Genomic DNA, 26,408 nt, shown 5'->3' with positions numbered 1-26,408 from the left:
TGCAGGTAGTCTGCACCATTAGTATGCCTGGTGCCTAGAAGAGGGTACTGAATCCCGTGGAACTGGACATAATAAATGAGCCACGATGTGGGTGCTGGGAATGGAACCTGGGCCCTCTGGAAGAGCAACCCATGCTCTTAGCTGCTGAGCCACCTCGAGCCCCTCATTTCCTTAATATATTTGCTTATAATGTTACCCAAAAAGAGCTTCCTTTATTTCCCCATTCTCCATCATGTTCACTTTCTTTTACTTCTCAGCAGTTATCTGACATACTATGATTTTATTACTGACCATCACTGTTAAATAAGCTCTTGAAAGTGGGAATTTTGTCCATTTTGTTTGTATACGACCCAGAGTAATAACTGTTATGTAGTAAGTACTCCAACAATGTGCTGAAATGAATGACTCATGTCTAGCAAGCACCCCAGGCACCACACTGTCAAGGCTGCTCTCTTGTTTAGGTTAAGGCATCCTGAACAGAACTGTTTGCCCAAACTCTTTAGACATCACACCAGGGTCTACCAGCAACACTTACTTCGTGCCTCTTTGACTGACTGTTAAATACACTCACCAGGTTCAAAGTAATATTAGTTACTACTAATGACATTCTGAAGTTGGTGGTTTCCAGGATCACTCACAATTAGTAACGGTGAACTGAATTTAGTGGAAAAGAAAGCTGCACAATGCCCCTATTGTCATTGCTTTCAAAGTAAATTGTCCTAAGAAAGGCCTCAGTTCTATAGCTGCTTATGCTGAATGTCAACAGGTACCTCAAAATGCTACAAAACAGATATTAGTAGAGTACTTCAGAGCTAAGTAGGATAATGTGGAACTACGAACAGTCTCTAGGTTAGTGGCTCTCGAATGCCAGTGTGTATAGCAATCCCCCAGCAGACGGAGTAAAGCCAGGCAGCTGTTGGCTCAAGCCTGCAGGTCTTGGGCATCCAGAGCATGTGCAGCTCACTGGGGCTGTGCTGCTTTGCTGCTGTTGCTTTGGGGCGTCTCTGTAAGAGGTCTCTGCCACAGAGTTGGCTGCTTCCCATGCATGCCTGAGATTTGTTCAACAGGATTTAAAAATAGGACAACACAGCCAGAGCAAAGCAACACAGCACTGCCTTAGCATTTTAAGAACCAGAGAATAACCTGGGCTGTGCCAGCTTTGGCATGGATGGCCAAGCTCTGCCATCTCTTAACAGATGACTGTGCTGAGTTGTGGACTTGGCCTGGGGACCGGAGTGCTTCAGGTAGCTCTCACACACTTGACTGTTGGCAGCATATGCTATTATTATTATGAGGAGGCTTTGCTCTAGTTGCCTATTAAAACAAGTAACCCGTGGGAACTACTTGTCACTTGCGAATTATCTACCATTTTCTATGGTGGTTGTCTGAAGTCAAACATACTGCATTAAGCAGTCAGACAACACTTTACATTATTATCAGGCAGTAGCTATAATATAAGCAACGGTCCAAAGGCCCAAGTTGGACATATGTAAGAATGGTCAAGAGACAATGTCTTAAGGTTATGCTCTTGGTATGACAGTGCACATGTGACATGAACGTGAGAGTTGGAGCACTGCAGCTGTGTCTGACCAAAGGTGGGGAGCAAGGAGATGAGGAAGAAAAGGGTCAACCAAAACCAAATTGTATGAAAATGCCACCACAAGATTTAAAAGACAAACTATAAAAAGAAAGTACCTGTTACCCTAGTTAAATATTAACATGGCAGCAATAAGCAAAACAAAAAGAAGCGAGATAACATAGGAATCCAGTGTGGATTCATACTGTACAATGTCCGCCAAATACAGGAGAATTATAATCCATATGCACTCAGGCTTTCAAAGCACTGACAAGCAATTAAATTTAGAAATTTAATTTCTGAATTGGTCTAGCTGATCGGGGCAAAAGACTAGGAAGTGGGATAGGCATGAGCACTCTAGAGGAAAAGCCAAGCCAGGTCTTCAGCTCACCTGAGGAATAAAGACTTTAGAAATACCTGTGTCGAAAATGTCTATTTTCTCACCTATATAATTCCACATTTATGACACAGCATTTGTAATGTCAATTCTTGAGTTATAGTCTCCTGAACTTTGGCTAAAGATCACACTCCACCTTACCATGCACACACATACAAACACACATACACATAACACCCGTCCATTACAACAACATAACAGGAATTAACAATCACTGGTCATAAAGAGATTAAATTAGTAAATAGATGGAAGAAACAAACAGCAAACATACAAACAAAAAACCCAGTCCCTGGTCACTGATACCTCTCAATATCAATGGACCCAATTACTGAATAAAAAGACACAGGTTAACAAAATGGATGTGGAAACAGGATCCATCCTTCTGTTGCGTGTATATCAAAGCTTAATATCAAAGATAGAAATTACCTCAGAGGGTTGAAAGAAGATTTTCCAAGCAAATGGACTTAAGTAAGATTAGTAGGTATTCTAATATCTAACAAAATACGCTTTCAACCAAAATTAATCCAAAGAGATGAGGAAGAAAACTTCATACTCATCAAAGGAAAAGTCTGCCAAGATGACGTCTCAGCTCAGAACATCTGTGCCCCATAATAAAAGCGTACCCACATTTGTGTAAAAAAAAATTACTAAATATTATTAAATCACATATTGAACCCCAGATATTAACAGTACAAGATTTCAACACCTCATTCTCACCAATGGACAGGCAATCCAGAAAAAGAAAAAACAAAAATAAAAAACAGAACAGAAATAATGGAGCTACAGATGTTATGACCCAAATGGACCTTCGAAACATTTCACCCAAACACAAAAGACTGTACCTTCTCAGCACCACATAGAACGTTCTCCAAACTGACTACATACTTGGTCAAGGCGAGTCTCAATAGCTACAAGAAAACTGAAATGAATCCCTGGATCCTACCAAACCACCATGGATTAAAGCTGGACAACAACAGAAACCACAGAAAGCCTACAAACTCATGGAAAAGGAGCAACTCTCTACTTAATGACCATTGAGTCAACGCAGAAATAGAGAAATAAATTAAGACTTCCTAGAATTCAATGAAAATGAATGTATAGAATGTATCGAACATTTCATAAAATGGTAGAGTTAAAATCTCTTTGATATTAAAAAAACATATAATAGTGTAGACAAAGTAACACTGAATTTTAGAACCTGTTAACAGAACACACCACCCTTTACCACCAGAAAAATGTACTGGTAAAAGTGTTGGTTAGTAACATACAACCAATATTTGCTTGTTTGTTTGTATACTTATTTTTCAGGACTGAAGAGTATATCCTTCATAAGCCCTGAATGCACCCGACCTCTGAGTTGTATTTTTCATACCTTCTTTTTTTTTTTTTTTAATCCAGGTTCTCCTTAAGCTGCTCGGGTCTGCTCCACTACCCAGAATGAACACAACCAATTATTAAAAGGAAACCTGACTCAAGTTCTGTGGAACAGGAGAGAGAATCACCAAACCCCTCCATGGCTTATAAGAAAGTCAGCATCAAGCCCAGCATTGCCAGCAAGATGAGAAGGTTACCTGACTGGTGCTCTCACTTATGGCTTCGAGTAGCTTTTCAACCGCTGCTTGTAGTCGAGAGCTGATGCTTAGCATGAGTTCTTCATTTTCAGGGTCGATCACGGGCCCAGCAAAGCCACTGTTTGCGAGCTGCTGTGACAGCTCTGTTCCTTCCTCTGTTACTTGTAGCCACATGTCAGCACTTCCAGGGTAGGAGGGTATGGGCCCATCTGTAACTAAAACAGCAGCAAATTAAAGGCATAAGTTAATCGTAATATTTAAGGTTAAGTAATTGAAGATACCAAGAATGCGAAGCAAGTAAACAGAAAAGGGCAGTGCTGCGCTAACACGAGTGCAGAAACTAACGTGGGTTACTCAGAATCTAATCTGTGATGGAACAACTCGGGGTGCAGGAGATCAACTCTGAAGCTTTAGTGTGTGCCCTGCATACTGAGCCACACTCATCATCTAGTAAAAACCTTTAAGACAACTTGAAACAGATATTTAAGCAAACGGCACCACGTAGTGTGTGAAAAGGGCTCCTAAGTGACAAGGCCTGGCCCATCATCATGGACTTCACAGTGTAATGAGCAGGCCAACACACACGAGGATGACACTCAGGGGCCAGGAGGTGACTCTGCGCATCAAGTGCCTGCCATATGAGCACCCTCATCCTCCGCACTCACGTGAGAGCCAGGTGTGGATGATCATAGCTCTAATCCCACTGCTCTGGATGGGAGGGAGGAAGGGGCAGGGACAAGAGGATGTGGGGGCTTGCTGGACACCAGTCCAGCAGAAATGGTGGCGCTCCAGTTCAATGACAGACCTTGGCTCAAACAGCAAGGTGGAGAGTGACTGAGAAAGACTTCTGATTTTGATTTATGGCTTCCATATAAACACACACGACTGAGCACACACCACCATCCCCTACCCCCATCTTCTCATGCAGTGGAACAGTACAGGCAAGGGAAGACGAGAGCAAGTGTTTATGCTCATCTAAGACTTTTCAGGGAAGTGACTGCTGTGAGCTGATTTGGTGGCACATTGGAAGGGACTATGATAATTCTGCTATGTGCTACGTCGGCAGTGGTATGATGGGTAAGTATAAACTAGTTTATTATTATTCATAGTGCTGATGTTATTATTTCCTTGTGAGGATCAGTGAGTTTACCCAGGCAGAAGCTAAGGTTCACGTCCTCTAGAGCAGTGGTTCTCACCTTCCTAATGCTGCAGCCCTCCAATACGGTTCCTCATGCTGTGGTGACCTCCAACCATAAAACTATTTCACTGCTACATCACAACTGTAAGGTTGCTATTGTTATGAATCATACTGTGAATATCTGGCAATGTAGGATATCTGATATATGACCCCTGTGAAAGGGTCATCCCAAAGGCGTCATGACCCATAGGTTAAGAACGGCTGCTCTGAAGTCACAGCACAAGTACTTATCATTGACACCTAACACCACACTCACCCAGGATAGCTCTCTACAGCCGTGAAGTCAGCCGCAGCTTTTCTGACCCTCACTAGACACCTCTACTGAGCAGACCATTGGTGATAAAAGACAAGAGTGCTCTTTTTTAAAAAGATATTTTATATATATGACTGCCTGCCTGCATCGTATGTATGTGAGCCTTGTATGCCCATACAGAGTTCTGAGCCACCGTGTAGATGCCAGGAACCAAACACGGCTTCTCCACAGGAACAGCAAGTGCTGCAGCAGCCAAACATCTCCCCAGCCGTGAAGAGTTTGCTATTATACATAACTTTATATAATTCTAATCATTGGTGTAGCAGTAAATATAATTTTTATCTTGCATTTTATTCTCTAAATTAATAAACAAGCACAATTACTATACTGATATTTCTTTATATTATACTATGTATTTAAAACCAAATATGCTAATGGAACAAATACTCCAAAAGCATTTTAGTCCAAGATGATTTGGAATTCAAAATGGCATACAAAGTATGCAAAATAATCCATACTGCAGCATATACTAAATCAAAATGAGGCAGTCTAGGAATTAGATGGGTTTTCTTCAGAAGGTACTGGTGCAAGCGTTTTTACTCGGCGCTTCAGAAACATGTCACATATTATCTTTATCTGAAAAATTTAATGCATTCTAGTGACACTTTTTTCTTTCATGGGTTTGGAGAATATGAGAAATCTGAGGTTAAGAGAACAATCTAGCATGGTAGAAACACTAACAAACAAAAATGGATGGAGAAATGGGGGTGAAGCAGGGGAATTTTTAAACGAAGGTAACTAGAAAGTAGCCTGGATCTACACTGTGAACTGTCTTAGATTTTGTTGGAACTTGGGGTTTTGCTAAAGACTGGAAACAGTAATATTTTTAATAGAAAGATTATTATCTATAAATCAGGAGGCAAATTTCAAGAATACTTGAAGAGTAGGTTGGTTAAAAGGCTATTTCAATTACCCAATGAGGAGTAATGAAATATGATGTGGAAAGGACAGAAGTAATGAAATCCAAGTCAGACATGACCGAATGAAGGCAAGAAGATAACTGTAAGATGACTCTGGGTTTCTATCTTAGATGATTCCTAATGACAGCAACCATTAAGAAACATATCTACAGGTCAGGACACAAGTCTGCAGTATGGGAGCGAAAATGACCAAAGTATCAATACAATGTGTATAGCAGTATAAAAGGTTTTAAGTTTAGGTCTGCAACTTTTACATCTTTTTTACAAGTGTGAGAGTTCAAACACTTGAAGTGGATCCATTTGTTGTAAAGACAGTACTATACTGAGAAGGAAAAGGAGTCTCACATAGATCATAAACAAAAATTCCATTTATAAAAGTCATAAAAGAGTATTTTTAAAGGATAAACTTCAATTTTTTTCCTGGGCCAGCACTGAGAAGACAGTATGGATTTAACGGGTTAGCTAGTGTTCCCTAAGAACTGCAACGTTACTGTATGAACAGAACTGAGGTTGGTAACAATGCCTGATTTAGTCTATTCTCTCTTCCAGTGTGCTGAAATTTACTCTAGAGGGCAAAGCTGAAAACAACCAACACTACAGATAGCTCATTGGTTAAGAGCACTATCTGTTCTTCCAAGGGACCTGGGTTCAACTCCCGGCACCCGCATGGAAGCTCACAACTGTCTGTAACTCCAGTTCTAGGTGGTCTGACACCCTCACCCCAATGCACATAAAATAAAATTAAAAACAAAACAAACCAGAACAGTATGAAGACTGCAGCATGACTTGTGCTACAGAGGAGTAATCAATGAGAAAAAGACTGAAGATACTGTACACACATGGGAACAAATCTCAAGCACGAAGTACAGAGGACACGTAAAACCACACACAAGGTAAACACCATGGGATAGCTGTATTTTTGGAATGACTAACTAAAAAAAAAAAAAAAAAAAAAAAAAAAAATCAGGTACTAAAGTAATCCCCAAAGATGCAATACAATTAATAGTTTTTGTTTCAGGGTTTGGATTTAGTTTTTAGGCAGGGTCTCCCCTATATAATAGTCCGGGCATAGGGTCTCACAATGAGTTCAAGGCTAACTTGGTACACAAAGGAAAACCATCTCATAATAGACAAATAAACAAGCAAGCAAGGAAGAAAGGTCAGAAGGAAAGATATCTGTGAGGGTTATCAAATTTGTTCAAGGTCATGATAAATCTGAAAAGAACTAACGCCTTCTCATTATTAGTAAGCTATTACTGTTCTAAGCACAGTACTGTGCCAAAAAGAAGGCATGGAAAACAAACTTTCATTCCTGGCTTCCCAGCAAAGAAGGGAACATCTACCCTCTAAGCTATGTCAAAACTAAAGAAAATATAAAAAAATTCTGGGAATTCATTTTATCAGGTGATATACCATTCCCTCGACGGAAATGAGTTCACACTAGCTTAACCTTGACTTTCAACCTCATAAACTAGCTTATTCCCACAAGGAAGCAAGTATTAACAAATGAATTATTTATTTTTCAAGCGTTAGCAAGTCCATACCTGTTTAAAATCTAAACAAGTTCAGACCTGAAGATTAAAAACAGGCCACATGTGTTACAAGAAAAAAAGCCGTATGTATATAAAGCGGAAGAGTAAAAGCCACTCTGTAATCAGATTAAAACTTACTTTTTGTTATGTCAAATAACCTTTAAAGGTATATATTTTATATATATATATTAAAAAAAAACCTTTAAAGGTATATATTTTAGCTTTTATAATGCTTCCATCCAAAAATATGAAGAAATGCCAGGATGAGTTCTAACACAGAGAGCACATTACTAATACTGTAAAGCCAGCATGTTATTGGGATTTAGGAAAAACTCCACATCTTAAAATTGTAAATTGTTTTAATTCAATATATATTTAAAAATTAAAACTGGATCTGAATGTTTTTAATGATAGTAACAGCCACACCAAATTATTAACAAGAACAGCAGCACTGCTAGTCATAAAACTGTAAAATGTGAACATGAGCACACACCAGTGAGGCAAATGCTAACAAGATCGTCTCTGAAATAATAGCACTGCACTTCATGATTCTCCCTCTTGTACTGTAGTATTACTCTTTTAGAACTAGTAACCAGTTAAATAATAGTCTAAGGACTTGATTAAGACATACGTAAAATGTTTTTAAGCAAAGCATCTGTTAGGTTTTGATCTTGCCTCTTGTGGGAATTCCAGCGTTTCCTGCTGTTAGTCATCTGTGTTACTCCAGAGCAGGAACAATGGAGAAAATGCTCAGTACCAGTCAGTGTCTACAAGTCCAAGACATGGCTGTAGGGCTCATGGGATGCTCACCAATGGGAAATAACTGCAAGGTTTTTAGTGGACAGAAGAAACACACTTCCCCACACTGGAAAATTTAGATGTAACTTAGAAGAGGAAAAGCCTTGTAGACCAGATGTCCATCCTCTGAGGTGTGGATTCTCAAAAATAAATAAACAGCAGTGCAATCTTCTGTGCTGGAGTTAAATTGCTGAGTTACCCCTTTCTAAGTTCCAGCACACTGCTTGGGAAGTGAGCTCACTGCTGTTGGCTGAAAGTTTTAGCGTCTGTGACAGCTGCTGACAGGAAGTGTGTCTGTAGGCTACAGGCTTTCCTCAGGGTGCTTCTGAGTGCACAACTCAGCTGGGCCTCAGTGATCCCAGCAGAGCAGTAAAATTCCTCTCTACCTGAGTAAAACCAGTCCATTGCTTTTTGTTTGTTTTTTTTTAAGTTTAACTGATTAAACACATACACATGCTTTAAGTATAACCTGTACTCTCCACATTCAGATTCACATATATTAAATACCCTCCCTTCTATGGAGCTTACTCAGGGTAAAAGCTCATCTGAAAAGTAAATTGACCAAGTATAAAACAAGTGAATTTAAAAAGAAAGTTTAAAAATCATTATTTCAGTTCCTATTTTACTAAAAGCATTTTAAAAATTATCTTTAACTCAACTGGTGTGTCCTTAGGTTAATTTTATTGAAAATTCTGAATCAAAGCGTTTCTTTGACCTGAGAAACACCCTGCTGGCCAACCTGGAATCAAGCAGATCATCTATCACTGGATTTTTTTTTTTTTTTTTTTCATTTCTCCACAGGGAACTTAGCAAGCTGAATGGTCTCCAGAATTACCAAAGCAGCACTTCGGAAGAGCTGCCCATGGCTTGGGAGTAGGCTCAGGGAGGGAAGGAAGCAAACAGAATAATCTTCTGATCCAAGGTTTTAGACCCTATTTCTCTGAACCTGACAAAGCTTCCTTATCTTTTAATTTTCCTGGTTCTTCTTTCAGCAGGGAATGAGGAACTGAGAAAACAAGAGAGACTAGAGGTCAGTGAGAAGTCAAAAGACAAGCGAAGCCACAACGGCCAGAGCACTCAGGAGAAGTCATAAAGTTCTCCTAAAGTGCAGACCTGGCACGCTCCAGCATACTTCACACTTTCTGAAAGGCAGAAGGGACCTATCAGAGGACAGTCCAAAGACAGGATGAACTGAGACTTTACAGACCTGTTTTAACCTTTCCAAGCGGTTCGAGAATCCTCAAATCTCTTCATTTTAACCTTTCCTTAGCTTACAGGTATCTATGAGAGTCCTGAGTGGTGATGCACAATTATTCTTTCTCGGTAAACAAGCAGGCGTGGTAGTAAGCCCTGGTATGTATGATGATGGCCCTGAGCCACCCATTTGCAAATGCTATACAATAACGGAGATCTCTGTGACAGTCCAATAGTTGCACAAAATTTGAATATTCTCTTATGTATTTTTCTATCGGTGGAGAGTGCACTGAACTGAGCCTATGTTGAAGATGTGGATTATTTCAACAGCATATGGAACCAATACCTCTCACAAGTTGCTCTTGGACACTTGGCTGTGCAGATGCCTCTATTTCTGAGCTCCAAAGTAGGCTAGAAGCCGACTGACCCTTACTAGATTTATCCAGAATCCCGAGAACATGGCGGTCAATAGTTTCTTCAGCAGCTGCTGTTGTCTTGACAACTTCTAACAGGATCTTCAGAAGTCGATTATTTGCTTTTTTGAGAGCATACCTGTACAAGAAAAAAACCCATTTACTAAAATGCTTAACTAAAAACTAAACAAAACATGCTGTTATTATGCCACAAAAATGCTTAATGGAGACGGGTGTTGGTAGCAGCACATGACTTTAAATCCAGCACTTGGGAGGCAGAGGTACATAGACTTCTGAGTTTGAGGGAAGCCTGGTCGACAGAATGAGCTCTAAGACAGCTAGGGATACATACACAGAGAAACCCTGCCACGAAAAGCCTAAATAAATTAACAAATAAATAAACATAAAAAATGAAACCAATAACAAAAAGAGGAAAAAAAAAGAATGTTTTATAACTAGAAAAATATTTGATCCTATTAAAATAATCTATAACAGCACCACAATGAAGTGCTTCTGCTTTGTTAATTACTTTTAAACTGTATTATAAAAGCACTTATGAGGATTGATGTCCTCACTCAGAAAGACAAATGGGATGGACATTGGAAGAAGCAGAAAACAGGAAACAAGACAGGAGCCTGCCACAGAGAGCCTCTGAAAGACTCTACCCAGCAGGGTATCAAAACAGATGTTGAAACTCATAACCAAATTTTGGGCAGAGTGCAGGGAATCTTATGAAAGAAGGGGGAGATAGAAAGACCTGGAGGGGACAGGAGCTCCACAAGGAGAGCAACAGAACCAAAAATTCTGGGCACAGGGGTCTTTTGTAAGACAAACTCCAACCAAGGACCATTCATGGATGTAACCTAGAACCCATGGCAGCTCAGTATCCAAGTGGGTCTCCTAGTAAGGGAAACAGGGACTGTCGCTGACATGAACTCAGTGGCTGACTCTTTGATCACCTCCCTCTGAGGGGAGAGCAGCCTTGGCAGGCCACAGAGGAAGACAATGCAGACAGTTTGGATAAGACCTGATAGACTAGGGTCAAATGGAAGGGGACGAGGACCTCCCCTATCAATGAACTTGGAGAGGAGCATGGGAGGAGATGAGGGAGGGAGGTTGGGATTGGGAGGGAATGAGGGATGGGCTACAGCTGGGATACAAAGTGAATAAACTGTAATTAATATAAAAATAAAAAAATAAAAAAGCACTTGTGTTCTTCTAACAGTTCTATGTAGCTTAGAACAATTTTCTGCTAAATGTGCATTTCATTAACCCTAAGCTTTTATGTTTGTGATTAAATTAAAAGAATGTTAGAGTGTAGTTAAGATCTATATATGTAAGGTATTGGTAATACTTTTTACTGTTACAGAGATATTCTGTATTTCATTCTTTCATGTGTCAATCAACATATTTTAAAGTATAATTTTAAAAGCCCACAATAAAAATGTGGTGCTGTATTTACAACTTGATGATGACAAATTTAAACAGGTCTAATAGGCACAGTCATGCTATTAAAAGGTCAACAGTGGCATTTCAGTCTGATAACACAAAAGTAGGCATCATAGGCCTTTTTAAAAAAATATACATTTATTTTAGAGACAAAACTAGACCTAATTTCACACATCACATTCATTTCAGTCAATTGGGGAAGAAAAGTTTTCAACTAAGCAGAAATAAAGTATGTCTTTCTTTTAAAAAAGATAAGACCAGTCTTTTAAAAATTATTTTACTTAGATGACTGGTTAACTCTTCCCTGAAACGTGATGATTTTAACCATCAGAATTAAAATAAGGCTTATATACTTTGTATTTATGTGCATATGCATGTGCCTGTGTGAGTTTGTGGGTATCACATGTGCACAGGGGCCCTCAGAAGCCAGAAGACGGCACTAGCTCCCTTGAGCTAGAGTTACAGACCGTTCTGAGCTTCCAAATTTGGGTTCTGGGAACCGAACCCAGGTCCTTTACAAATGAGTACTGAGCAATCTTTCCAGTCCCAACCTTTAAAAGTGTTATTGTCTAAATTTCCTTTAACCTTCTACATTTTTTAAAATAAAAAAATCAGGACTGTCCTGGACCAAGTGTTTTCATAAGGTTTCTCTTTAGTGTAACATGAACCCTTTAAAACTGTGTCAAAATATATTTTCATAAATAGTGATTGGAAGATTACCTGATTAACCTCAATAGCTTAATTCACCAAAAGCAGTGTAACAGCAAACTTTACACTTAATGCATACAAAGGGTCCCGCCTAACAGAGTTTTATCTTCAACTTCACATTGTAGGAAATTACCAACAACCAGGTTAAGGGCTGTCTGCTTCCCAGACACATGATCTGCCTATTTTAAGACTATGTAACAAGTGGAGTTGTTTTCCTTTAGAAGTTGCCAAGTGAAAGACAGGTTTCTATTTTTGTATCCAGATCAAGTTATTAAAAATAAGAGCAAATATCTTAACAGGAAGTAAAGGGACTTATTTCTTTAACTTTTACTTAAGTTTTATTCAAGTGTCAAAACCTATGATTAAAATAATATTCAACTATTTTTACTTTAGAAAACTGATTATATTAGTTTAAAACAAAGATTAACACTCACTTTATCTATCACACTATAAAAACTTATAAAAATGAAATCCTACATTATCTGTAATATGTATGAATTTTGTTTCTTTCATATAGCCATGGTAATTCTAATTTTCATATATTGTCTTTCTTGTTGGGAGTTCCACACTGACTGTGTTTCATAATTATGATCCAATGGGGAAGCCAAAATCTTAGGGGTCAAATTCTTCCATGCAAGCTGAGGAAGAAGATTAGGAGGACACAGAAGGGTGACAGTCACAGAAATTTTTAGTAGATACTAGCTCTAATTTTAAATTAAAGCAATTATTGTCATTTGAGGAAAACAAATTTAAAATACTATGCCTCTCTAAAAGGCTTTTAAGTTAACATGGATTATCTATTCTCACACAGTACAGTGTTAAATATTTTTATATTAATCTCTGTGATATCAAAGTAAGGAACAGTTTTGTTACCCCTGGGTGAATAATTTACTCCTTTATAAAATTTAAATATAGATTAAAAGTTCTTACGAGTTATATAGCAAATGCAAAAAAAATCTAAATGTCAAATATTTATTGTAGTGCTTTCTCAAGGGAATATAATACCTAATACTCAATGAATGTCCTTAAAGCTAATGAAAAAACAAGACATAAAACTCACAAATAGAAATGATTTTAGTATACAAAATAGCATTATGAAAAATAAAGCTAAGAAGTCTAATGTTCAAATAATACCCAAATAGAATAAAGATCAATATCTAGTAAAAATTGAAGCGCATGCAAAAGATCTTTAAAAATTAGTCTTAATAATGATAAAAATTGTCAATCCTTCCTACACCATACCTACATGGACAGGTTTCATACATAGTACAACTTTTAAGACAAAGTACAAATGTACAAGATAAAAATATGGCAACGTTTACTGAACTGAGGGCAGCATTTTAAAGCTGTGTTGATCAAAGGCACACTTTATACCTTTCATTGGACAGGCTTATATCGAGAGGTACATCTTCAGGGTTTCTCTCCAGGGTCTCTTCTTTTAATGTCTGTTCCTCAGCTTCTTGATTGTCATTTCCATCCTGAGTAAGTTGGTGTAAAGGCAGAGAGGACAAGACAAAGAGAAAACCCGTCATCTTAGAAACAGCAAGTCATACTTCTAGTATGGTATGAGACGAAAGAGAAACCTCTGTGTGTGATGTAGGCACTGCTTGAAATAATGTTTAACTCTGAGTTATCAAGAGACTAGCATTATCAAGATAAAACATTCTGAAGCACAGATGAAAAAAAATGGAATGGGTTCAAAGGAATGCATGCTGTATACTATGACAGTAAAATTTGTTAGGCTGCTTCATGGTAGAGCAACAGTTGCTCTTATGGCAACACCAGAATCAAATTACCAGCAGAATGCTAGGCATTTCTACTCCACCTACCTTCTAGAGGAGCAATCACAAGCACGTTAAGCTCAGTGCCTATAAAAACCGCTATCGCACACCGACAACGAAGATAAACAAATCCTACTGCACTGTTGATCCACTGTTGCTGGGGGAGCCGAAGTCCACACTACCTGTGTTTGCGTACTGCTGTTGCGCAGCTCACTACACAGCTCCTGTCTTCCAGCTACAGAAAGCTGCTTTAGTGCCTCCAGCTCCTCTAAAAGCTCCCTTTCTCTTTCTGTAACCAGGTTTTCAGGATCTACTGAGGGTCTCTAAATAAGAAAAAAGGTCATAAGAGAATATTGTTGGTGATAGGAGAAGAAAATAGAAACAGTTAGCAGATTTCTTTTAACCCCTTGGGGCCAACAGGCCTTTTTCAAACTACGTTTCAGATTCCATTATAAGGGGTTAAAAGGCATATATAAAATTCAATGCAAAATTTGAAACTTTAGAAAAAAAGTTAATCAAACTTATAAAATTCAGGGATTTGTATAGTTCAATTAATACTTTTATGTCAAATTTGCATTGAAAATTTAGAAGTCTAAATTCACAAAATACAATGAAGAAAAGCAAATTAGAATTTTCACATTATCTGTATTTTATGTTTCAACCTCAAATTTGCCATTATTTTATAGCTGAAGAAATCCAAGTTAAGAATTCCCAATTTGTCCTTTTAGTTTTCACCAAAATTAAATTTAGTGTTTTCATATGAGCTTTTCTGCAATGATTTTGCAAGTATATTTTATATAGCAACTGTTAAGAATATAGCTCCCAAATACCAAAGGAAATTTAGTCAAGAAAGGGTTAAGAATGTTATATAAATCTGCATTTTTCAAATCAACAAGAAATGTTTCCCCAGGGAAAGCTCCAGAAACCCCAGATTTGCAATTGTGATTAACAAGGTGGATTAAAGATAGAAGAGGGTCAACCTGAGTCGCTAGGTGGTGAGCTCACTGGTCAGGGCTCTCTGTGGGCAGCCTAAGCTGATGAGCGGAGTCTGTTATGCAGCCTTTGCTGCATGTGACAGTGAGGTGATTCCTCTTTTTGCTCTTCCCATCCGAAAGGGCAATTAAATGACATGATGGCATGACAATGAGCACTACAAATCCTGAGTCAGGTGTGCCTGAAAGTCTAAAACTGCTGTGCTGACAGAGTCTCTAATGTTAAACGTCCATAGTCATTTTCAGATCTGGCAAAACAATTTTTAAGTTTTTAAAAAGGTTACATAAAGAATACTGTTGTTTTAGTTGGGTTGAAAGGGATTCTCTGTGCCCACCTGGGCTAACTTCTTATGGAGCCTCTCGATCTCCTCCTGTAGCTGCTCCTGGTCTTCTCGCTGCCTCTCCATCTGCTGCATGTGGGCCTGCCTCAACAGCTCTGTTGCCTGCTGATGCTCTTCATACTGCCGCACAAGCTCTTGCCGCATATCTTCTAATTGTTCTTCATGTAACCTCAGTTGTCTAGAAGTGTCCACACTGGACACCAACACTTCATCATGGCTCTTCATTGGTAAAAACAAAAAGTTCAACCACACATGAATTGTGAAAATTTGCCACCTCTGATAATTTCAACAAATATGAAAGCATGTCTACTAAACCCATAGGGCACCTGACTTTTTATCTTACTATAAATGAAGCCTAAATTTAAAAAGAATTCTTTTAGTCATAATTCCAAAACAATATTAAGTTAATTTACCACAATGTGTTACTTTTGTGGAAGGAAGTACCTATTGTTTCGTTTAGCTAAACTATAACGCTAAAGGAGAAAGATAAAGATATTCAATATTCCCTCTACTTTTAATGAAGCCATGACTCCATCATTCTTAACATTTTATGTGTGGAAATAAAGATATCTTTTATCTTGAAATTGTACTTATGAAACAGAAAATTTTATTTTCTAATTTATATTATACAGTGGTTATAAACATTCCACAGAACCTCTTCGTAAGAGACAATCATCTATCAGTTTCTCTGACTCAGAACACATCCACTCACTAAGGGATTCTATGAGCATCCTAGAAGAGACAATAATTAAGTCATTCTCCTGGTACAATTGCAGGTAAACTAATGAGGTCTTCATGAACATCTCACAGGTTATTTATTTCTAAAGAGATGGCAGATTGTTTGTTTGTTTTATTATCCTCAAAGTAAGATATAAACTATTGGACATTAATAATAAATTTGAATTTGAATTCAATTTCTTCTAAACTGGAATTACAAGAAGCAGGATTTATTTCTGATCATTAAACACAGCAAACTATTAAGTAAACAGTTTTATTTCTGAAATAGATTTATTTCTGAGTATATAAAGAAAAAAGAGAATTAGGACCTAGACAGTAAAATGCTATATTCTTTTAAATAGGTGGCTCTTTCTTTATATGTTCTTATATGTAACTGAGCAAATCTTCAGTAACAGATTTTACCAAATTACAGTCTAGTTTTAACTGACAAAGTTAAGATAGTTGTAACTTAAGGGATTTTATCAATAAAAATACAATAGTCTTTTATTACATGCTTTTTTTTACTGTCATTCTGTGTGTGTGTGTGTACATGTGTGTACACACGTACGTGTCACAGACAACTTGATGAAGTCAGTTCTCACCGTCTGTACGGGAGTCACAGAGGCTGAAGCCTTTACCCACTGAGTAATCTCACTGGTATAAACAATGTCTGGAAGGCAAACAGACTTGTTTTATTTAATTAACATTAATGTCATTTACCTATATGCTTTATCAAGAATAAATTGCACACTGTGAGCTGTACTCAAGCTGACCTAACACTTTCTTCTTCCTTAAGCAACACTATTGATAATATATTCATAGTGAAGAAACCATTTTTGTTTTTTACAAATTTTGCTTATTAAATAATATCCTAGGAATCTACTTACAGATTTTCTACGCATAAATGTTTCATCTTTGGAAAATATTTCTTCAGAAATAGTCAGCCCGTGTTCCCCTGACTTGAGTACATCATGACGTTCATCATGATTAGACAAAGAAACTTCGTTTCTATGTTCTTCTAATTCTTTGCTAAGTGATTTAAATTCTTCTTTAAGACTTTTGTCAGTTGCCTCAAAAGTCTGAAGACCATCTTGGCGTTGTGATTCAATGTCATTAAAATGGTGTTCTTGCCAATATAGACCATGTCCTTTTTCTGATTGTATCGAGTTTTCTTTCTGCTCAGGTAATCTAGAGAGTTCAGTCTGCTGAGCAAATCCTTCGTTCATTGACATATCCTAAATAAATAAAACAAACAAAAAGATCGATTCAATTCTTAATCAGCAGCTGGGGTTGAAAAGAAAATTATTACTTAGATTATATACATTTAAAATGCCTAGCCCCAACTCATACCTAGCACTGTCAGGTGACCAAGAACCTGAGACTAGATAGCCCAAGGACATAGGGTAGAACCAAATACCACTGCTGGAAAAGAAAAACAACAAAAATCTATAACAACAAAATGACTCCCAGACACTCTGCCATACTCATAGATCAGTGCCTTGCTTGGCCATCATCAGACAAGCGTCCTCCTGCAGGAGATGGGAACAAATACAGAGGACACTCAGCACTAAAAGAAATGTTTCCAGCAAATCCCTGGCCTCAAAGGTCAGGGAACTTTGCAGATGAGGAGGCAAAAAGAGTGTGAGAGCCAGAGGGGATAGAGACACCAAGGAAAAAACTCTTCTAAATCAACATGAATAAAGTTCATTTGAACTCATAAAGACGGAAGCAGGTCCGTTGCATATACATGATGGCGTCCAGTTTAGTATTTTCATGGCATTTTAGAGAGCGAATGAGTGGGTCTCACTGACACTTGTGTCTTCTCTTGGGCTCTTTTTCTTCTGTTTTCTTTGTCCAATTTCAATATGTTAGTTTTTTACTTTACCTTATTATATTTTATATTACTATTATTACTGTTATTTTACATCATCACTGTTTTCTAATTAGATGATCTGTACAGAAAGTATGTTACATTTATACAATTGAAAACAAGAAAATCATGAAATCAGCAGACAAATGGTGGGAACTAGAAAAGATCATCCTGAGTGAGGTAACCAAGAAGCAGAAAGGCAAACATGGTATATACTCACTAATAAATGGATATAGGACATAATATAGGATAAACATACTAAAATCTATAGTCCTAAAGAAGCTAAACAACAAGGAGGACCCTAGGGAAGATGTTCAATCCTCATTCAGAAGGGCAAACAGGATAGACACCGAAAGTAGGAGAAGACAGGGAACAGGGGGGAGCCTTCCAGAGGACCTCTGGAATACTTTACCCACCAGGGTATCAAAGCAGATACTGAGACTCATAGCCAAACTTTGGGCAGAGTGCCAGAATCCTTATGGAAGAAGAGGGAGATAAAACTGCAAGAGACAGGAATTCCACAACATAGCCAAAATCCCTGGGCTCAAATGGGTCTGCAGAAACTGATACTCCAACCAAGGACCATGCATGGAAAGGACCTGGACCGCCTGTTCAAAGGAAGCCTATAGGCTGCTCAGTTTCCAAGTGGGTTCCCTAATGAGGGGCTGTCTCTGACATGAACTCAGTAGCAGGCTCTTTGATCACCTCCCCCTGAGGGGAGCCAGTTCTGATGAGACCTGATTGGCTAGGATCAGAGGGAAGGGGAGGAGGTCCTCCCTTATCAGGAGATTGGAGGAAAGGGCATAGGTGGAGAAGAGGAGGGAAGATGGGATTGAGAGGAGATGAGGGAGGGGGCTGCAGCAGGGATACAAAGTGAATAAATGGTAATAAATAAGTATATGAATAAAAACAAATTTAAATAAAAAATACAAATACAAAGTGGATCTGATGGGCAGGTATGGATGAGGTGGGAGGAGTAGAGGGGAGGGCAAACTATAATCAAGATATATTATGTGAGGGCTGGGAACAGGTACAGAAGATATCATTCCAAAGATTGAAGAAGTGCAATGGATTGAAAGGGCTTTTTAATGCCCTCAAAACAAACGATAAGGACCTTCTCAGCAGAACCACCACCACCACCACCACAAAAAAAAAATCACAAAAGATCAGAATGCTAATTTCAAAGTTCTGACATAACAGTACTTTGTCAGTTTTAATAATCAAGAAACATTTTTCATCAGCAAAAGGAAAATACATTTTTTTAAAGCTAAAGCTTATTCCCAATGGATCATCAGAAACTTAAGTTTAGGGTATCTTTCAAAAAACAGAATGATCCTGAACCAAAGGCTAAAAATGCAAGAAAAGTTAGAGAACTCAAATGATTTACAGAGCTGGGGGATGCTGCTCAGCAGTTCCCCAGCATGGCGCATCCCCACCACATAAAGCAGGCTTGGGGCGCTGCAGTAAGTCATCGCGGTGGCACATCAAGGATGTGACAAAGCTGTTGACACCACAGCAAGCACGGAAGACGAGTCAGGAAGTGCACACACTGGGTTGGCTTTCTCCTTCCCACCTCTTTTCCTGTCTAGGCTTCAGGCCCAGAAGACTACATCCACAGTCTCCGTAGTTTCTCCTCTCTGGAAACATCCTCAGACCCACCCACCCTCACCAACCTCCTTGGTGATTCTAAATCGAATCATTCTGACAATGAAGACAAATATAAATGTTGATGCAATAACATAATCGTGGCATCTCCACTGTGGAACAAGAAACACTAGCCACGGACTTGTGATTCCTTCAGGCCCAATCGGTGAGTTCACTGCATCTTCTCTCTCCCACTGGTTACAATCGAGAACTTTATGCACCAAATGGTCCTCAGGTGTTTTATATGCAGTGGCTCATTAGACCCCCACAAGAATTTCTATTATCCTCTTTACATCAAGAGAACTGACCTTAATGAGTTAAGTAACTATTCTAAGTTCACAAATTGAAGTGTGACAAGTCCAATAGCAAATCTCATTTAACCCTGACACCCTGACACAGCATTCTATTTGAGAGTATTTGTAGGTACTAAGCACAAGAGGAGTCCTGAGTCTCTCTAAGAATCACACAGGGATTCACACACAAACCACTACTCACTTTTCACCTTCATCTCCAAGAACTCTTTATTCTGCTCACACAATAAATGAGAAAGTCTTCACAACCCAGATACCTCTCTGGGTCTTTATCTAACACTAATACCTCATGTATTTTCTTTACATTTTATCACTGTCTTCCTTTAAAAATACATATTCCCCACTTAAGATTGCTGTTTTTGGAAGTTAGTTTATTTTAAAAAGGAGTAATAACTCATAATTTGATGGTTCCAATGTTAAAATATAAATGAATATATTTATTCTGGGAGGAAATATTAGGACAAAATAAACAGAACTGTAATGGCAGCCCAGGGAGTATGGTTAATACTAAAGAGTCTAAAAGATGCCTCTGAGCAAAAAACCTGAAGATTCCTAGACAAACAGGGCCGTAGTGACAGGACTCCCTCACTTAGTTGGGAGCTGAGCTCAGCAGCAATCCTCTCCTAGGATGTCAAGTTGCTATCTCATGCCACAGTAAGGACTCTGGGCAGAGGTGGTATGCAGAGGACCAACCACCTTTCTTTCCCCACATTAACCATTTTTAAAAAGGCCACACTCCTTCACAAAGAAGGTTATGCTACTTAAACCAACTATAGAGCCAGGTGTGGTGGTGCATAATTTGGGAAGTAGAGGCAGAAGGATGATGACTTTGAAGCTGTCTTGGTCTAAAAGGCAAGACCTCATCTCTAAATAAGTGAGTAAGTAAGTAAATAAATAAATGAAAGAACAAATGGAAAAAGAAAAACCAACTAAAATATTTATAGTTGGTACTATTATCTGACAACTTAAAGGTAAATTATATAGAAAACATATGACTCAAAATGTATTACATACATACCATCAGTAACATCTGCCTGCAAAAGACTCAAAGGGAACAGAAGAACAGCTTCCTTATCAGCTACCCACTTACCTTAGGTTTTTCTTCTTCTAAGTGTTCTTGATATTGTTTTTCCATCAACATAACCATATTTGTTTCTTGCTTCACCTCAAATTCATAAAAAAAATACATGAGAAAAACAACATTTATTCACACAATTGTGTTATCACCTGTTTTTAATCTCTTAATCTTAAATGTTTTCCCAAATATATTTCCTAGAAAACTATGGATACTCTTAACAAAAAGTAAATTTATTATCCTTAATTAAAAACATTAATTCTGATAAATTATACTACTGTAAAAAGAGAGAAAGATATTATATCTTATAATTAACAATACTCACACAGGTTAGTGGTACTTAAAATAAGTACCACTATGTGTATATAGATGTTTCCTTTAAGTTAAACGTCAAACTGTGCATTTCTTGGTTCATTATTTTTCTTTTTCACGTTTACTTATATGATCTAATTTTCCACAAATATCAATAAATTGTCAGAATACCAAACATAAGCATTTTCCAAACTATAAACACGTTCTTACCATCACAGTATTTAACAACCATGTGAGTATCTTTGTTTAATGGCTCACTTTTGCTTTCATTGTGTTTATTTTATGAGTATGTATATGCACGTGTGTGTCACTGTGTGCTTGTGAAGGTCAAATATTCAACCGTGGGGAGTAAGTTTTTTTTCCTTCTACTATATATTTTTTTTTTTTTTTCTGGGGGTGGAACTCAGGTCTTCAGCAAGTGCCTTAGCCTGATGAGGTTGTCTCCTGGTCCTTATATATCACCTCAGGCCTTGCTGTCTCTGGCTCAGGATACAAATCTACCCAGTGCAGATGATCACAGCCCAGTGGGCCTGTGCTCCTGGTCCAGGACACTTCCTCTTCAGCAGGCTTGCCGTGTCATTTTAGCCCTTCTGCTTAGGCTTGCGTTGGAAGACAGCTCTATTAGCATCAGAGTGGTGCCCAGCTTCTCTAGCCACCCCTGCTGCTGCTGCTCCAAAGTGATCCTACCTGCTAGTGCTTGGATGTGCAGACAATGAGCAGCACAGGTATATTCTCCCACTGTGTGTTCACCTCTTAGTCTGGGGACAGCTTATTCTCCAGGCTATCAAAACTGGGCTCAGTAGCCCAGCAACCAGCATGCTGGTGATGGCCCATATTATACCCTATTTCCAGTACATCTCAAAAGGGACAGAGCTGTAGCCAAAGCACACAGCCTGAGAGCAGATGGGTGAGGTAGGCTTAACCCATACACTGAACATTACCCCTTCCCCAAACCCAGTTGTCCCTGCTTGGAGAAGTCCCTGCCTGCTTCCTGGGGCAGGGTCCTGTAAGCATTCAGAGGCCGGAATGTCCCTTGCATATCAGAGGTTTCCAACTGATGGTCCAGGCCATAGTGGACCACCAGAGGCCATGTCTATGCCTGTAGCACAGCCACAGTCACACCATCATCAGGACACAGAAACGTTGCTAGTGGCTCTTTCACCTCCATGAAGACAGAGCTATTAGTGTGCCCAAAGTACAGGATGGTGTTTTACAATTCTGAGCCTTGCCTGAGTTACCTAGCCCAAGAACTGAGAGCTGCCATGACCTTCCTGCTGACTCCTTCACATGGGGCCGAAACATAGGTCCCTGAAGCTGTGGCCAGGAGCAAATGGAGAAACTTAAGGTGTGTTACATGGTCACAGTGGTGCATATTGGCCTGACTGTCTGTCACAGATGTGAAGTCAGTGACTCTAGGCCACAGAGAGCAGTGCTTCCATGATGCAGATCTTATATATAGCTTCTTTGTCACTCAATCCCAGATAGCCACAGATCCAGATGTTCCTCTAAAGCCAAGTGTCTCCCAGTTCTGAGAGTTTTCAGTGGAGAGGGTCCAATCTGTCACATACTCCAACTGGCAGCACGTGCAGTGGCCACAGCCCCACCATGTCAGCGTTGTCTTCCCTATCTTCTCCTTCCAGAAACCAGGGCTCCTCACCAATGGGCAGCACAGACTGACACTTGACTTTTCTTCCTGAGTTTCAGGAGCCTCACATTTGCTTTGACTTGTAGATTTTGAACGCGGGAGCTTTAGATCTGTCACTATGACAGAACTTCTAGGCCGTCTCCACAGGGCAAGAGGTGGGGCCTGGAAATGGGTCTTGGGTCCCACACAAGGCTTGCTCTGGCTTGTTTTGCTCTGAGGCCTTCTTTGGCACTGTCAGTGCTCTCTGGCCTCTGGGTGCTGGCCCCTGCCTCTTCTTCAGAGCTGGTGCCTGACAGGCACTGTCCATGGTCAGGGAGGTCTCCTCCCTCCACGGCCTCCTCCATGGCATCCTCTTGGCCTGATGTCTGTCTCTCTTGCATGTGATGCCCTGCTGGAGCTGTCTCCATCTCACCAACAGAACAACAGTGTGAGTTTCATCCAAACAGTGATTCAAATGAGAACAGCAGATATAGAGTGCGGCCATCATCTCTCCTTGAAGCAGACACTAACAAGGACCAGTGATTTCTATCTTCCCTGAAAGTACATGACGATCAGAGCTGTGCTGCTGGAGCTCTGAAGAGTGGAGTAGGTTTCCCTGTGTGGTGGGCATGTTCAAAGAGCTTTCCTATAAGGTGTGGCCTCTGCTGGCAGAGGACCCTTCTGCCACCTCAGCAACAGCACCTTTGATCTTGGGGATTCCTGAACACTGTCTGAAAGACAGCCCGTCCTGCTTCCCAAATAGAAAGATAGGGCTAAAATTGAGTTCCTACACATAAGTCAGTCTCTCTCACTCACTCTCTCTGTCTACACACACACACACACACACACACACACACACATATGGATGGTATTTGAAATATGTACATGTATATATTTCAAACACCATATATATATATTTCAAATAATAAAAAGAGGCTATGAATTTGAGAAGTAAGATGGGCACTTAGGGGACACCTGAGGATGGAAAAGGAACAGGGGAAATGATGTGACTGTACTTTCATCCAAATAGAAAAATCAGATCAAAATTTAAATTGATAATATACCTGGGTAAGGAAAACAAAAAGCCTCACATTTACTTTCTCTTTGTTCTCTCTCTGCTTAGAAAATAATGCAAGTTTCTTTAAATATTTTAATTCTTTTTGTGTTCACTGCATAATTAGCAAAACAAGTCATAAAAATGAGTAAGCAAAATGAGGCTGTTTAATGGCTTAAAAATAAGATAAGTAATGTAATACCTTTGTTCTGTCGCCAATATGCTCTTTTTGACAGTTTCCACGGTACTCTGTTGTCTCTGCATCAGAGTCTTTAAACACCACTGAATCAATGGAGAAGCTAAATACAAATAAAAGAGGGTGAAAGTATTAAGTTTTGAGTCATTGTTGATCCAAAGTTTATAGCAAACAGACATGTACTGGGAAAGAGGGAAAACAAAAAAATGACAGGACAAAGCTTACAGATACGTAACTTAAGTCACGTTTTTGTCTAACTTTTATATTTAAAGGTAATGTAATTTTAAAAGTTATTTTTGCAGATCAACAAATAAACTTAATGCTATTTTACGCCAATTTGAAAAAGACCAGTTTTAATTAACACTGAACTCACTGCTACTCTCTAAACCTGATGCGTCCTCTGGTCCCTTCCTTTCTGATTTTACCCTTTACATAAATGTAGTCATGTTCTAGTCTCCACCAAGCAACACAGGAACATTGCCTTTTTCTCTATGCTTCCAACAACCTGTCTATCACATGTATCAGCAATCACCCTTTCTTCTATTTTCCTGGTACTCTAGTAGGCAACATTACAGAAATGTGCAACAAAAATATTACACAGACGTGGGCTGAAATTCCAGAACTTTCCTTATGTCACTAGTTTATAGCCACAACATTATTGTCTTTTAAAATTATTTACAAATAATGCTTACTTCATAACTACATTGAAATGCCTGAGAAAAGCTACTACATAAACATCTCATTTTTAAATTAGTATATTTAAGGCATTCAGTATCATTATAGAACTCACTTTCATATACCTCCACCCTCCCCATAAGCCTGCTTTCAAGTCATAAAGCATTCTTCTCCCCCTCCTCCATCTTCCCCAGAAACTCTTTCTAATTCTCAGTCTCTTTCCTAATTTCTTTTCTTTATTTTTGTTCCTTGAGATAAGAGTTTTTCTGTGTAGCTCTGGCTGTCCTGGAACTCATTCTGTAGACCAGGCTGGCCTTGAACTCAGACATCTGCTTGTCTCTGCTTCCCAAGTGCTGGGATTAAAGGTGTGTGTCACCACTGCCTGGCTTTCCTTTCTCATTTTCTTAAGCCTTACATTTATATTCGCACACACAGACATACAGACATACACACACACACACACACAAACACACACACACACACACACACACACGGCTATTACAAGCTTGCATCTTCAATACAAGGGAAAACATTTTATCTTTTTGAGTTTGGGCCACCTTGTTTATTATAATACTTTCCAGATTCATTAATTTTCTTGCAAAATTTATAATTTCACGTTTATTCTACAATTGAGTAAAATTTTATTGTTAACTATGTTGCACATTCTGATGACCCATTTATCTGTTGATGGACATCTAAGCTGGCTCCACTATTTGTTCCTATGATAAACACGGATGGGTAGGTATCTCTGAGGTGAGATGTGGAGGCTTCTGGGTGTACGCCCAGGATTAGTATAGCGAGGTCATGCACTAGCTCTGTTTTTGATTTTCTGAGAGATTGCTTTGTACTTCCACCATCAGTAAGTAAAGGTTCCTCTTTCCCTATGCTGTTGCCAGCATTTTGTTGTCATTTGATTTCTTGATCTTGGTGGCCATTTTGAACGGGGTCAGGTGGAATCTCATTAATTTGCACTTTCCTAATAGATAAGGATATGGAGTACTTCTTAAAATACATACTGGCCATTTGTGTTTCTTATTTTGAGAACCATTCACTCACTTCATTAACCCACTTGTTAACTGGGAGTTTTGGTGTTAATTTTTGCAGTTCTTTGTAAAGACTGTATCTTAGCCCCCAATGGCAAAGATTTCCTCTCATTCTGTTGGCTAGATGTTTGATAGTTTCTTTGGCTGTGCAGAAACCTTTAAATTTTATTGTATAACTGACCCCTCTTTCCATGGTTTCTATTCAATGCTCTTCACGGTTTCTATTTCATTTAATCCTCAAGATATGAAAAGAAACTATTATTATCTCTGTTACTTTTTAGAGGTGTTATAATCTGTTCATAATCATATAGCCAGCAAAAAGTTACTTCAGAAGTCAAATGGCTCTAAAATTCATGAACTTTTCAGTTTCAAACATTTGTCTAAAAAGGCTCTGATGTGAGGCCACTGAACATTAAGTGAAGACTGTTTTAAACTATTTCGAGTCTAATTGCAGAGCACAGTAAATCCTTAATTAACAGTGTAAGAAAGGGCAACAAAGCTGGTTTGAGCCCAAATGCAGAAAAAGCAAAGCAACCTCCATTCTCAGGGCTGCTCCCCACACCCACTGCTGCCTTCTCTCCACATGCTGGAGAAAGCATCACCAGTAAAAGATTAGTCACGGACTAATCACTGATAAAAGATTATTTGAAATACACTGACTGGTTAACAGAAAATTCTTGCTCAAAAAGACTACAGAAATGGTT

At 38.9% G+C, this 26,408-nt stretch overlaps 1 protein-coding gene across 8 annotated transcripts in view; it reads right to left on the bottom strand.

The window, feature by feature from the left end:
- Akap9 (A-kinase anchoring protein 9) overlaps window positions 1-26,408 on the bottom strand; it is a 132,171-nt gene that overhangs the window by 63,853 nt on the left and 41,910 nt on the right. For 4 of the 8 annotated variants that reach the window (XM_055612821.1, XM_055612827.1, XM_055612822.1 and 1 more), the window contains 7 exons: window positions 23,993-24,089; window positions 20,816-20,890; window positions 16,788-17,135; window positions 15,178-15,402; window positions 13,444-13,547; window positions 9,846-10,051; window positions 3,545-3,759 (listed from right to left, as the gene is read on the bottom strand). In XM_055612821.1, coding sequence (XP_055468796.1) covers window positions 3,545-3,759; window positions 9,846-10,051; window positions 13,444-13,547; window positions 15,178-15,402; window positions 16,788-17,135; window positions 20,816-20,890; window positions 23,993-24,089 — 1,270 coding nt within the window. Of the gene's footprint in view, window positions 1-3,544; window positions 3,760-9,845; window positions 10,052-13,443; window positions 13,548-14,032; window positions 14,174-15,177; window positions 15,403-16,787; window positions 17,136-20,815; window positions 20,891-23,992; window positions 24,090-26,408 lie in introns of all 8 variants that reach the window. The other 4 variants (XM_055612829.1, XM_055612825.1, XM_055612826.1 and 1 more) reach the window with 4 other exon arrangements.

The sequence above is a fragment of the Psammomys obesus genome, unplaced genomic scaffold, assembly GCF_907164565.1.
Source record: "Psammomys obesus unplaced genomic scaffold, mPsaObe1.curated_primary_1811, whole genome shotgun sequence".
NCBI lineage: Eukaryota > Metazoa > Chordata > Mammalia > Rodentia > Muridae > Psammomys > Psammomys obesus.
This window is presented reverse-complemented; position numbering and strand designations above follow the sequence as displayed.